Here is a 14,579-nt window from a genome sequence, read left to right as displayed (position 1 = left end):
AAGTTAAACAACAACAACAACAACAACACCCAAACAACAACAAAAGCGACAACAACAAAAAATAACTGATAAACGTCTCCCAATTGCCCGAATGGAGTGTACGAACCCCATCAAATTCTTTCTGTTCATCAGGCAGGGTATTGCTTAACCAGAATCCAAGAATGACGGGAATCTCGCTGTTTTTCTCCAAGGAATGCATATCCCAGAGACCCTGGATCAGGTGGGCCAGCCCAGATCTCGATTATCCGGAATGAAAAGCGAATTTGGGCCAGTTATCTCCTTAAGTGCCGCCATACGTTATTCTTGAGTTTTACCGGAAAAAAAAAAAAAAAAAACCAAACAAAAAAACTATTCAACCATTTCGGTCCAACTGTAAAGCAACCGTTTATTAAATATTAAGTACTGACCAAGAGATGAACCTGGATCAGAAATAAACGCAGAATTTCAGAGCTGGAACGTCCAGCGGCCAAGTGTTGCAGGGGTTTATACATTTAATCAATTTGGCCACAGTAGTTTCCCGCGAGAGATTGTTATTTACAAAGAACTACAATTCCCAGCATCCGTGGAGGTTGTCTGGTTCCTGAGCAGGTGGCGTTTGCAAGTTAATTTTGGGAATTATGTATACAAGCTTGATTTACATTACACATTCATCTTCATTTTCGGCGGCAGAAGGGGAAGTTCCTAATGAGTGTAGTAAAGGGAGTTCACACAAGCTCCAGATTTCCCGACTTAGTGATCTCAGGGTCACTGTTCATAAAGGGGAGGAGCAGGCGGCTGAGCAGCCGGAGCTGAGGCCGTGAGTTCTCTCCAGTGCTGGATGGGAAGACAGAAGGGCAGGCTGGAAGACAGGCACAAGTGCTACTGAAATGCAAATCTCTGTGTATCTGGGAAAGGTCTGGTACTGTACTGGAAGACTGGGTCAGCGACCACTTTGCTGTGTCCCATTAGCAATCTCAAACAGTAAGGGAGGTGCTCTTGTAATTCAAGACTCAATGGCCAATCAGGGCAGTGAGGTAGACCCGCCAGTCAGGAGAGGAGGCGGGATCTTCCGGGTGCGTTGCCGCAGCTTCAGCACCGTAGCTGAGCAGGCTTGAAAAGTTCCGTTTTTCTGTGAACGCTGCTGCTGGGTTCTGTGAGAGAAGCTCTTGCAAGCTCCTAATTCGCGACATGGTGAGTGCAGGGTCACTGCCCACACAGAGACGGAGCAGGCAGTTGTGCAGGGGGAGGTGCAACCCAGGGGATTGTCCCTGGGTCTGGGTGGTAAACTGTGGCCAAATCTGGCCACCTGTTACTTCCCTTTTTGTCCTAGTCATTCCCTGAACCCAGCGGTGGGTTCTGAATAACTTCACTGTGAGGGCAGCATCTGCTCAAAGCTTCTGGCACAAAGACTTGAGTGTAGAAACATGCTTAACAGGATGTCAAATCAGGCCTGGTTTCTCTTTACTTCTCAAAGTTAACTCCCGTATCTTTTAACATTTAGGTCTAAGGCCCCTTTGGAGTTAATTTTGTAGAGGTTGTAAAAGGCATCGCACGTTGGGTAGCACTCCAATATTAAACCGTGGTGTAGAAGAGTAGAATTGATGATGTTTGATGTTAAAGGATTTACCAATGCTTAGGAAATAGTGACACCAAGTAGGGTTTAGCTGAGGGAGAAATGACTCTGAAACACTCACAGATAATTAGTAAGCTTACCAGACGTGTTAGAGAATAGGATACATATATTAATTTACTAGGATTGTCCAGAAATTCTTATTCAGAACATAACAAAAGAGGCTAGCCTACTTTATAACCAGCCACTAAGGCCATCCTCATATCAAAGAACCAGCCTCTAACCCGCTGCTCAAGGGAGCATTATCGGGTCAAATCAAGATTAAAGCCTGTTTTACCATAAAGTGCTAGTTTTCTTCTTGAGAAAAAGCATAGTTTAGGCATATGAGCAAGAGAATACCGGGTGACAAGTCTTTGAAAAGGAAAAACACTATTGGGTCCAGGACTGGCTTGATCAAACAAGGCTTTCCATGAGGCCCTCATGTATGGAGAATGACATAGCTCTTTCTAGGCCCTGATGCATTGAGAGTAAATTAGAGCTCCCTTTTCTTTCCTTTTTTTCCTTTATTATAATTCATTATTTTACTTATTTACATTTCAAGTGTTGTCCCCTTTACAGTTTCCTCTCCACAATCCCTTCACTCCACTCCCCTTCCCTTTGCTTCTAAGCACTGCTCCCCCACCCACCCACTCCCATTTCACCCCTCTATCACCCCCTTCAGTGGGGCGATAAGACCAAGACCATCCATAAGACCAAGCCCCTACCCTCCAGTTGATGCCAGATAAGGCCATCCTCTGCTACATTTGTGTAGCAGGAGCCATAGACCCTCGTGTGTACTCTTTGGTTGGTGGTTTATTCCCTGGGAGCACTGATGGGTCCAGTTAGTTGATATTGTTGTTCTTTCTATTGGACCAAGCTGGCAGACCCCAATGGAAGAGTTAGGATTAGGACTGAAGGAGCTGGAGGGGATTGCAACCGCATAGGAAGAGCCCCTTTTCTAAAGCAGGGAATATGCATGGGAGAGGTGGTAATGATCCGAGGCCAAAGCTTCCGGGGAATGGTTAGTTACTTCAGATCCTGAGACTCCAACTCTTCTCACCATGTGGGCCTGTGGTTTTCAGACCCAAGATGTATGTAGGCTTTAAGTGATGCCCATGAAATACCCTGTGTCCCCCTGTATAGTATTATTTTATTAGAGCTCCCCCTTGTTTGTCTCATTGTATGGTAGTTTCTGCTGATTTCATAGACATTTCCGATTTCTTTCCAGTTTTCCTTGGTAAGTAGTATACAAGATGCTATGCTTAAGAAGCTATGTCATGAGACATAGCTTGCACAAGACTTCCCTACCCCAGCTTTGATCTTTTCTACTTTCTACTTTTCGTATCTTTCTCATCCTCTGGGACCTTCCACTTCGAACCCTGTCACTGACTGATTGATGACACTGGTTTACTTAAGAGACAATTCTGTGTTGCAGGATATTTGTTCTCACTGGGAACCCTGAGATTGTGTTATTTACTGGACAAAACTATTTGTAATTGTACTCAACGTTAGCACAGTTGAATTTAATTTAAATTACAGGGCCAGCCAGATATTCTGATGAGAAGTTCACTTTTCCTCAGGAGAAAGGAAACACTTCCACATCATTAACAATTGTGTATATCTCCCACTTTTTTTAAGGGTTAAAGAAAAGTCATATTGAGTAACTGCCTTAAGTAAAATGAACCCTTTATAACATCAAAGAGACCACACCCAGGATAATTGTTCTGCTAATGGGAACCCAGGAAATGACCACACTTTAAATGCTGCAACTTTTCAACCTTGAATGTTTTCAATTTGTTCTGTTTAAAAACAATTCAGAAAGCTGCCTCTGCCTTCAGCTTCCAGTGCTCTGGTTTGTAAGCCAGCTCTCTGGCACACTGTACTCATCTTCCACAGCAGGTCTAGCACTATTTTTTGTTTGCCCAAGTGGAAGTTCTTTTGTCGTCTCAAGTTCTAAGGGTTATCTAGGCAAGGAGAAGACACTCCTTCCATTAGGTGGCCGCTGTTACCAAATCCTGACTCAGCACAGGGGGGCAAGGACTGGGTCACTTAGCTAGGCTGAATCTGCCTCCTACCCAGCTGAGGATTTCCTTCTCTAGGAGATTGAATGCTTTCTCTATCTCTACTAGGAAAACATGAATTATGATACACGCACACATGCACAAGAGAGCCTTGGTAACCCTTGTAGACTGCCATTTAGATGAACTAGAACAGACCTGTATTTTCTGGAGTGCTTTTTCTGACTTGTGTTCCTTGGAGGAACCTTAAGGCCCATCAAAGCATTAGCTAGTAGGCTCCCTTCACTGGTCACTGAATAATGCAGTTTGTAAGGGAGTCCAGCAAAGAATAATTGTTTGAATTTCTTTAGTCAGCTACAGTCATGCTGAATTGGATCAGGCAAACTCTGATGTTATGTTGTTAGTTGTGATCTGTGTGACAGTAAGACACACCATTTTAGTAACTTTCTGCAGATACAACCTAGGAGACATTGTTCTGCTGCGGTCACAGTCACACAAAGTGGTGCAAAATCAGTTACTTTGTAAATACCGATAATTTGCAGCATTGAGGGAAAAGATATTAAAAACCATCAAATCTCCCTGAGGACATGTAGGACCAGGGCTCTTCTTTTCCTAAGAGATAACAAGGTCTTAATTATTCAGTTTCACGACTGCTGTAGCACACATGTTAATCCAATAGCTTTCTCCTTGAATTTCGTAAACAGGATTTAATAAAGTCAACCATGGGTGAAGAGTCAGAGCAAGTAACCAGTTGACAGAAGTGCAAATAGGATTAAGGAGAACAAACCATAATAAGAGTAAGGAGTAAGGGAGATGGATAGAGATGCACAGGAATTAGAAGTATGTCACATTAGTTTTGTTGTTGTTGTTGTTGTTGTTTTTGTTTTAGTTGTTTTTTGGGGTGTGGTATGAGAGAGGGGGGCATCTGCTAAGGAGAAAGGTCAGCTGGGTACTTTCTCTGCCTCTCTGATTAGCAGTCTTTCAACCCAGATCTGGCTGCTGGGTCGTCCTTGGTAAAATAGAACAATTGAGATTAAAAAAAATTATGGGAATATCTTTGCTGTATGAATCTCCCACCTGCGATGGGAGTGGCCAGACTTGCAGTCTATTGTCCATATTTAAATTGTTCAAAACATAATATAATTTGGAGTCTACACCTAAGAGAATTAAGGTTAACAGCTTATAGGAAATACGAAATCTGTATTAAATAATTTATATTATTTCTCCCTGGGAAGGCATATTAATTCTAGATTAGCTGCATCTTCTGACTCCTCCCTATTCTCACATTGCTCAGGGTTATTTCTACCCTGGGAAAAGCTCTTGGGTGGGTTCACTAACCTTATAGGAGATCAGTGAGGTCATCATGGAAAGGGAGACAGAGGGGACAGGGAAGAGAAAGGGAGAAGTCTGTGCACACACAAGAATGGAGAGAATGTTGAGGGGGCAGAGAAAGAAGAGTTTTTGGGAGGAGTTCATCATAGAGGATGGGATATGGCAGCCATGCCCTATAACAGGTAGAGAGTGAAGGATGCTGAGAGAACCTGGAGGCCGGGTCTATTTTGGTATGTTGAATAGGATCTCTGCCACTTGTCCAGGATCTGAAACCCAACAAGTCATACTGCAGGAAAAAGTAAAAATGAGGTTAAGAAACAGATTAAGTCTTTTGTTTGAATTTTAATACTGACAATAAATTCTAGTTTATCAAAAATATTACACTCTTAGACAAATGATACAGCTCTTTTCTATGAAGAAACTACAAAATTTAATGGTAACACTTTTGCTTTGGAGGACACATTTAAATATTAAATATTTTTATTGAATATTTTATGTATTTACATTTCAAACGTTATCAACTTTCCTGGTTCCTCAGTCTCCCTTCCCCCCCTCCCCCTTCTTCTATGAGGATGTTCCTCCCCCCACCCACCCTCCCACTCCCATTTCAACACCCTATCATTCCCCTACACTGGCGAAATGAGCCTTCACAGGACCAAGGACTTCTCCTATTGATGCCAGAGAATGCCATTTTCTGCTACATATGCAGCTGGAGCCATGGGTTCCTCTATGTATACGCTTTGATTTGTGGTTTAGTCCCCAGGAGCTTTGGGGGTGGGTGGGGGGGTGTCTGGCTTACTGGTATTGTTGTTCTTCTATGGGGTTGCAAACCCCTTCAGTTCCTTCAGTCCTTTCTCTGACTCCACCATTGGGGTAACCATACTCAGTCTGATGGTTAGCTGCAAGCATACTCATCTGTATCAGAAAGGATCAGGCAGAACTTCTTGGGAGACATCCACATCAGGCTGGTGTCAGCAAGCACTTCTTGGCATCAGCAATAGTGACAGGGTTTGGTGGGTGTGTATGGTATGGATCCCCAGGTGGGACAGTCTCTGGATTGCCTTTCAGTGTTTGGTCTACTCTTTGTCCCTATATTTCCTTCTGTGATTATATTGTTCTCCCCTTTTAAGAAGAACTGAAGCATCTACAGTTTGGTGTTCCTTTTTGAGCTTCATATGGTCTGTGAATTGTATCTTGGGTGTTCTGAGCTTTTGGGCTAATACTCACTTATCAGTGAGTGTGTACCATGTGTGTTCTTTTGTGTCTGGGTTACCTCACTCAGGATAATATTTTCTAGTTCCATCCATTTGCCTAAGAATTTCATGAAGTCGTTGTTTTTAATAGCTGAATAGCACTCTATTGTGTAAATGTACTGGATTTTCTGTATCCATTCCTCTATTGAAGGACATTTGAGTTCTTTCCAGCTTCTGACTATTATAAATAAGGCTGCTATGAACATAGTGGAGCATGTGTCTCTGCTGTATGTTGGAGCATCTTTTGGGCATATGCCCAAGAGTGGTATAGCTGGGTCCTCAGGTAATGCAATGTCCAATTTTCTGAGGAACCACCAGATTGATTTCCAGAGTGGTTGTATCAACTTGCAATCCCACCAACAATGGAGGAGTGTTCTTCTTTCTCCATATCCTCCCCAGCATCTGCTCTCACCTACAGCCTAGAAAAAGCAAGAATGTAATCTTCTTTCAACAAATCCAAAGTAGGATAGCCACAAAAACGTAATTCCACCTCTAACAACAAAAATAACAGGAAGCAGCTATCACTATTCCTTAATATTTCTTAACATCAATGGACGCAATTTCTCAATAAAAAGACATAAACTGGATATGTAAACAGGACCCAGCATTTTGCTGCATACAGGAAATGCACCTCATTGACAAACACTACCTCAGAGTAAAAGGCTGGGAAGAACACGTTTAAACATTTGTATGTATCACTTTGTCTATATAAAATATGATGTAGTATATAGTTAATATAGCTCTCTTGTGTAACATTTTATATATATATGTACATATATATATATTTGTATTATTTGAATAGTTATTTAAACATTAGCTTTCCTTAAAGAATAGGAAGGATTAAATGCACAGGAACCTCTGTAATTCCACAATCCAAATTAGTGGAAAACAATGAAAAAAATGACTGGACTTCTTTCTTGCCTGATATATATTTCACATTGCTGAGAGCATACCTTCTGGTTTCACAGATCTGGACAGGGTTCGCAAATGACCTTGTTATGAATTCCTGTGTGATGCTCACTCTTTACACAAATAGAATGGGAATCATATCTAGCAAAATCTTGCTTTCTCTGCCTTGGCTCTGTTGCTTTTCATTCTTCATTATTGTTTCCCTTCTTTTTATTTTAATCTATGCATATGGAATGAATTTTTTAATTAACATAGATTCTTTTCTCATACAATATATACTGACCAGTGTTCCCCTCCCTTCACTCTCTGCAGCCATCACTCACCTCTCCTGTCTTCCTCTTCATCAGATCTATTCTTCCAACTCTGTTTCTTTTTCAGAATAAGGCAGGCTTCCAAGAGAGCACAAGCAAACAAGAATAAACAAGATACAAAAAGTCAAGGCAGTAGACCTCATATTGATACTGAACAAGGCAACCAAATAGGAGGAAAAGAGTCTCAGGAGCAACTGAGGCAGTCAGAGCTGTATCTATTCGCACTGTTTGAAGTCCCAGAAAAACACCAAGCTAACAGCTGTAACCCAGCAACAGATGACCTGATACAGACCCATACACAGCCCATGCTTGCCATTTAGGTCTGTGAGAGAGTGCTGGCCATCAAGATAGAATAAGGCATGGATTCTTTCTCATAGAGTGGATCTCAAGTTAAATCAACGATTGGCTTGACACTCAAATACTTTTGGTGCCACCATGCCCCTACATGTCTTACATGCAGGACAGATATTAGGTAGAGGGTTTTTAAGCTGGGTTGGTATACAGGTCTCTATATTTGTAGCCTTTAGGGTATCATGTCACCCCAGAGAGGTTAGAATATAGGGGTGAACAAGCCTACACCTGCTCAACCTCTATATTTAATAAACTGTTTGGAAGTTGTCCTCAGCAATATGGCCCTGCAACCTCTGTCCTAGCAGCAGCGAGGGTTCTTTAGGGATCTTCCTGGGATCTCCTTGGCCACTAACTTAACCAACTTAGCCCTGTCCCACCAATGAAGCCCAACCTTGCTACAAAGGACGGCCGGATCAGACTCCAAAATCTTTATTACTAGGAGTCCTCACTAAGACTCCTAAACTGGATTGTTTTGGATAGGGTGGCCATTATTACTCTGTTAATCCTACTGACCCGTGAACATGAGAGAGTTTTACATCGTCTAATAATTCTTCAATTTATTTCTTGAAAGACTCATAGTTTTTGATCAGACAACTCTTACATTTGCTTTTTAAGAGTTACTTTAACATATTTTATATTATTTGAAGGTATTATGAAGTGTGTTGTTTACCTGATTTCTTTCTTATTCCATTTGTTAATTTATTTTATTTCTTATTTATTTACATTCCAGTTGTGGTTCCCTTCAGTCCCCCCTCCCACAGTTGCTCATCCTATTGCTCCTCCCCCTTACCTCTGAGAGACTGTTTCCCCCTCTACCAGGCCTCCTTCTTCCCTGGGGCCTCCAGTTTCTCAAGGATGAAGCACATCTCCCACTGAGACATGAATAGCCTGGCCTTTGCCATATTTGTGGGAGGGGTCTCAGTTTAGCCCATCTATGCTCCTGGTTGGTGGCTCAGTTCCTGGGAGCTCCCTGGGGTCTGGGTTAGTTGAGACCTCTGGTCTTACTATGTGGTAGCTCTCCCCTTCAGCTTCTTTAATCCTTCCTCTATTTCAATCTTAGGGGCCCCTGACTTTAGTTCAATTGCTGGGTGTAAGGATCTGCTTCTGCCTCAGTAGGGCCTCTCAGAGAACAGCCATGCTATGCCCCCATCTATAAGCACATCATAGTAATAGTGTCAGGGCTTGGTGTTCCACTGCCATAAGATGGTTCTATAGGCTACAAAACTGGAAAAATCTAGATGACATGGATGATTTTCTAGACAGAAACCATGTACCAAAGTTAAACCAAGACCAAGTAAACTCTCTAAGGAATCCCATAACACTCCCCCCTCAAAAATAGAAATAGTCATCAAAAACCTCCCAGCCAAGGAAAAGCCCGGGTTCAGATGGTTTTAGTGCAGAATTCTACCAGACCTTCAAAGAAGAGCTAATACCAATACTTTTCAAACTATTCCATGAAATACAAAGAGAAGGAACACTATGTAATTCATTCTATGGAGTCACAGTTCCTCTTATACCTATACGACAAAAAGATCCAACAAAGAAAGAGAACTTCAGTTCAATTTCACTTTGAATAACAATGCGAAAATACTCAATAAAATTCTCTGAAACCAAATCCAAAGGCACATCAAAACTATCATTCATCGCAGGGATGCAGAGATGGTTCAATGGTGTTTCCTGCTTCAATGGTTTATATTCCAGAATGAAAGACACACACACAGCTTTTATATTTTAATATACCTTAATCATTGAAATAGTTGGGCATCTGCTAGCCTCAATGATGCTAGAATATACTTCCCACTGATAATTCTGAATTCCTACTTACTAATATCTATGTTCCAATTTGGCTATTCTGTTCTATACCCAGTTGAGCAATCCTCTGGGCCATGTCCTCTTGGTCCCCTTTCATGGTAGCTCTCCTCTTTACTTTTTGTGGTCTCATGCACAGAAAACCTAAATCCCACTTTTTTCTTTTCTCGCCAATTATTAACTGCTGGCATCTTTATTTATCAATCATAATTAAATGGGGGCAGTTTTCCAGAAGGTCTATCTAGACCTTCTTGTGCAGACAGTTTGGGGGAAACAATTAGCATTCAAATACAGCTACACGGTTCTATCTTTGTATGCTAAAATCCCTCTAGATAGCGCATTTCCTGCAGAATGTAGGTCCAGTCTTTTACTTATCATCCCAGTCATTTATTCAAGGTTTCCTTTTGATTATCATATGAATCAGCATCCCGTGAATACAGCCCATTGATGCTTTTTGTCTTTTTTTTTTTTTTGAAAATTTTTTTTACTTATATTTCAAACGTTATTCCCTTTCTTGGTTTTCCCTGTAGAATTCCCCATCCCTTTCTCCCTCCCCCTGCCTCTATGAGAGCTTTCCCACACCCACCCACACCCTCCCTTCTCTTGCCCTGGCATTCCCCTATACTGGGTCATTGAGCCTTCCCAGGGTGAAGGGCCTCTTCTCTCATTGATGCCCAATAAGGCCCTCCTCTGCTACATATGTGGCTGGAGTACATGGGTCCCTCTGTGTGTACTCAGGGTTGGTGGTTTAGTCTCTGGGAGCTTTGGAGGGTCTGGTTGGTTGATATTTTTGTTCTTATGGGGTTGAAAACCCCTTCAGCTCCTTCAGTCCTTTTTGTAACTTCTCCATTGTGGACCCCATTTTTAGTCCAATAGTTGGTTAAGAGCATCTGACTCTGTATTTCTCAGGAGACTTCAGGCATACATTTTTTTTTCTAACATTGCAAGAGAATTTGGAGTTCTGCCTGCCTTTGCTAGTTGCGTGGGACCCTTCTATGAAATTACCTCACCTGGACCTAACCTCTCTCTATCCTAGGCTGACCTTGAATTCAGGGATCTGCCTGCCTTTGTATCTTTCTGACAGTTGGCTCTTAGTGTAACTGCTTTTGTTCCTTCAGGTTTGTGAAGCCCCTTGTAATTCATATTGCATCCTTATATGTTGCATAGTAGAGAAATTATATATATTTTGAATTCATGAATTTAGAGCTCTTTCTCATAACCTTAAGGGCTGTTGTGAAGATACCACCATTTACCTTTTTGCAAAGACATAGCCATACCCTCGACTTCTAGACTTCTGCTATTCCTAATTCTCATGGAGACATTGACCTTAACCAGGAGGACATTCCTTGGAGAAATGTGAAATTATACCCATTATTACACAAACAAGTCTTATGCACACAGCAACCATTGACACATTGGAGACCCACACTAGGGCCCTATCCCAGAGGCAGGAACCACTTCATTCTCTTCCTACCAGGGCCATACCTGGCTGGGCATCTCCTGGAAGATCACACTAGGGTCCTTTTCCAGGGACATGAATCATGTCACTCTGTCCCCAGGAGGGCCATGCCAGCCTTGGCTTTAGGCTACTTTGAGTTCTTCTTTTTATTTATTTATTTTTTTAAGATTTATTCATTTATTATATATAAGCACACTGTAGCTGACTTCAGACACACCAGAAGAGGGTATCAGGTCTCATTACAGATGGTTCTGAGCCACCATGTGGTTCCTGGGAATTGAACTCAGGACCTCTGGAAGAGCAGTCAGTGCTCTTAACCACTGAGCCATCTCTCCAGCCCCTTGAGTTCTTTTCAAATTATATCTTCATGATCTCTTCCAGTCGTCATACTGCTCTAGCTAGAACCTCAAATAGTATAGTGAATAGATGTGAACAGTGGAAAGCCTTGTCTTGTTCCTGATTTTAGTGGAATTATTTTGAGTTATCTTCTCATCACCACTTTCATTGTTTCCCATAAGTCTGAATATGTTGTATATTTATTTTTCTATGAATATTTAAAATCTTTTGTTTCTTTACTTCTGTCTTGAACTATTTTCATTCAGTAGATAATTGTTCAGTTTCCATAAGTTTTTAAGCTTTCTGTTGATGATGTGCAGCTGTAGTTCATGGAAGTCTGATAGGATGCAAGGGGGTATTTCAATTTTTTTGTATGTGTTCAGGCTTGCACTGTGTTCAAGTAGGTCAATCAGTTTTCGAGAAAATTCCAATTTTTTTTTTCTGTTTGGGTCAAATGTTGTGTAAATATCAGTTGGGTTCATTGTTTTTTAATATCAGTTCTTTGGAGCTTTCTCTGTTAAGTTTTGTATTGAAGCCTACCACTATCAGTGATTTAAGCTACAAAAGATTTTACAATGGTGAATGCTTACATTTCAAACATAGATGCTTTGAATTGTTACCTTATTAGACTTTCTTTTGATGAATGTGTTGTGTCCTTTCCTATATTAATTTTTTGATGTACATTAATTTTCGATAGATATTAAAATAGCTACACCAGCTTGAGTCTTAGGTCCATTTACTTGGAATAGCCTTTCCTAAGTCTTTACCTTGAGGTAGTGTCTATCCTTGAAATTCAGTTGTGTTTCTTGTATGCAATAAAGAAAGGAATTCTGTCTCAGCATTCTTTCTTTTAGTGTGTCATTTTATTGATGACTTGAGGTTGTTGATATTGGTGATGGCAGTGTGTGCATACAGTTTTACTGATAATGTAAGATTGTTTATTTTCTGTACTTTTATGTATGTAGTTAATTTCCTTTGGTTGGGTTTTTCATTCTACACCTTTTATAGGGCTCAATTTGTTATTATTAGTTTTGTTTTTGTTGTTTGTTTTGTTTCTGTTACAGATTTTCATATTCTTTTTTCTGTATGTTTACTGTTTTGATTATTATGTGGTAAGGGGACTTACTTTTATGGTCGAATCTATTTGATATTTTGTATGCTTCTTTTATCTTGATAGACATTTTCTTCCTTAGGTTAAGAATATTTTCTTTTATGATATTGTTGAAAATGTTTTTGGGACCTTTGAACTGGTATTCTTCTTCTGTAAGATGCCCCCTTCCCTACCCTTGGTCAATGGTACTTAATTTGAGATACCCCTGAGTAAGACACTGAGACTCAGATCAATGCAAAAGCAAGAGGTTTATTTTCCAGACCATTGGGATCAACCTTCAATTAGTATCTCAAGGTGAGTGACTAGACGGCGATCCTGAATTGCTATTACAAGCAGTTTTTATACCTTTTAGGGTTACAGGTTACATCAGTAAGCCTACAGTTTAAACTTATTGACTAAGCATATTGACCTTTAAATCTGTTGGCTAGCAAGCATGGGCAGATTATGACATGCATTTGAACTCTATCTGGACTTCACAGAGGGTCAGGTGACTATGAGTACACTCTGTGGTTTTTTTCAAGAATGTTCCTGCTCCTTCCTAGAACGGTGGATGGAGAATGTAACTTGGCCTAGCTTTGACTGGAAGTGGGTGGGTGTAAGGCTCGTGAAAGCCCCTAGGATCCTTCACTTCCTCTATTCCTATTATTCATGTTTTTTGGTCATCTCATAATGTCTCAGAGTTTCTGGATTTTTTTTTGCCAGTAAATTTACCATTTTCTTTGAATTATTTATCTTTTTTTAATTTTATCTTCAAGGCCTAAAATTCTTGTTTGCATCTCTATTCTGTTGGTTAACCTGCCTTTAGGATTCATTCAGTTTCTGCTTTATCACATTCTATTTCCATTTTTAGGTCTTCAACAGTTTTTTGTGTGTCATTCAGCTATTTGTTTTCCATGGCTTTATTTTAGTGATTTATTGTTTTCCTGCAATTGTTTGATTGTGTTTTCCTTGATTTCTTTATGGGATTTATTCATGTTCTCTGTAAGATCCTCTATCATTTTCATATAGTTAGTTTTAAGATCTCTGTCTTATGCTTTCAGCTATTTTTGAATACTTAGGACCTGCTTTGATAGGATAGCTTGGCTCTGTTGGTAGCATATTTCCCTATGCTGTTGTTTACACATCCGAGGTGATTATAGGTGTAGGTGCTAATTTCTGGCTTTGGCTTGTTTGGATGAGTTTTATTCCTGAGTTTATGTTTGCTGTAGGAATTTTCAGAGACTGTGTTGGCTGAATGTTGCCTCTTTTACAGATCTACTTGGCTGCTGTGTTTGCTGGCATTGGAACCTGTGGAAGGGGAGTCCAGGGAGATAATATTAGCAAGCCACAGGAGGCATAGACAAGAAGTGAAGCTGATTCTGTTGTTCTCTAGTCCAGTGCTAGGAACAACTGTGAATTTTGGGTCTGGGGTAACAGATCTGGGACAGCCTAGCTGGTCTTCTGGTAAGTGTGGTGTGCTTGAGCATAGGGTGTCTCTACTCAAGTGTGGGTGGGATACAGAAATGAGTCAGGAAAGACAGGGCAGGGAGTGGTGGTCTGTGGTATCTACAGGAGGCATGGAACGGAGTAGAGGAAGCTTCCTCTGTTGTCTGTTTCAGTGCTGTAAGCAACAGTGAGAATTGGGTCTAAGACAACAGATGGTGGGATAGTTCTCTGGACAGACTACCTAGTCTTCTGTCAGGTATGGCATTTGGTTAAGCAAGGGGTCTCTGACCAATAGTTATGAATTCAGATACCAAGATGAGGTAGTAAGAAAAGTGCAGATGGTTATATTCTGTGGTATCCACAGGAGGCATGGGTAGTGGGTGAGGAGGCTGATCACTAGGAGAAACCCCAAGTATTTGATCTCAGGTAACATGGAGTGGCCAAGATCTGTAGGCATCCTACTTGGTCATATTCCCAGTGTCTTAATACTGAGGCATCAATTTCCCAGGGCTCATTTATTTACTCTGTATATATTTAGAATTTTGTTGTTAATCTGTGAGGGATTTATTGGATAAAATGTACTATATGGGCTGGGCAGGTCATTCAGCAAATATTCTTCTTAGGGTTGACCTGAGTTCATTAAACAACACCCAGTCAAAGTTGGGAAGCTTATAAAC

The 14,579-nt window shown here is 40.9% G+C and overlaps 1 protein-coding gene across 8 annotated transcripts in view; it reads left to right on the top strand.

Moving 5' to 3' along the window:
* Positions 1–1,040: 1,040 nt before the first annotated feature.
* Positions 1,041–14,579, top strand: part of Znf431l-ps8 (zinc finger protein 431 like, pseudogene 8) — a 79,769-nt gene continuing 66,230 nt past the window's right edge. For 5 of the 8 annotated variants that reach the window (XR_015646352.1, XR_015646351.1, XM_087600281.1 and 2 more), the window contains exon 1: positions 1,041–1,170. Coding sequence is in view for 3 of the 8 variants with exons in the window: in XM_087600281.1 (XP_087456407.1) it covers positions 1,168–1,170 (3 nt within the window). In the remaining 5 variants the exon portion in view is untranslated. Of the gene's footprint in view, positions 1,171–13,729; positions 13,921–14,579 lie in introns of all 8 variants that reach the window. The other 3 variants (XR_015646354.1, XR_015646353.1, XM_087600274.1) reach the window with 1 other exon arrangement.

Source organism: Rattus norvegicus, chromosome 1 (assembly GCF_021556685.1).
Source record: "Rattus norvegicus strain SHRSP/BbbUtx chromosome 1, alternate assembly SHRSP_T2T, whole genome shotgun sequence".
NCBI classification, from domain to species: domain Eukaryota; kingdom Metazoa; phylum Chordata; class Mammalia; order Rodentia; family Muridae; genus Rattus; species Rattus norvegicus.
The sequence above is the reverse complement of the archived record's forward strand: the minus strand, read 5'-3'. Positions and strand labels throughout refer to the sequence as shown.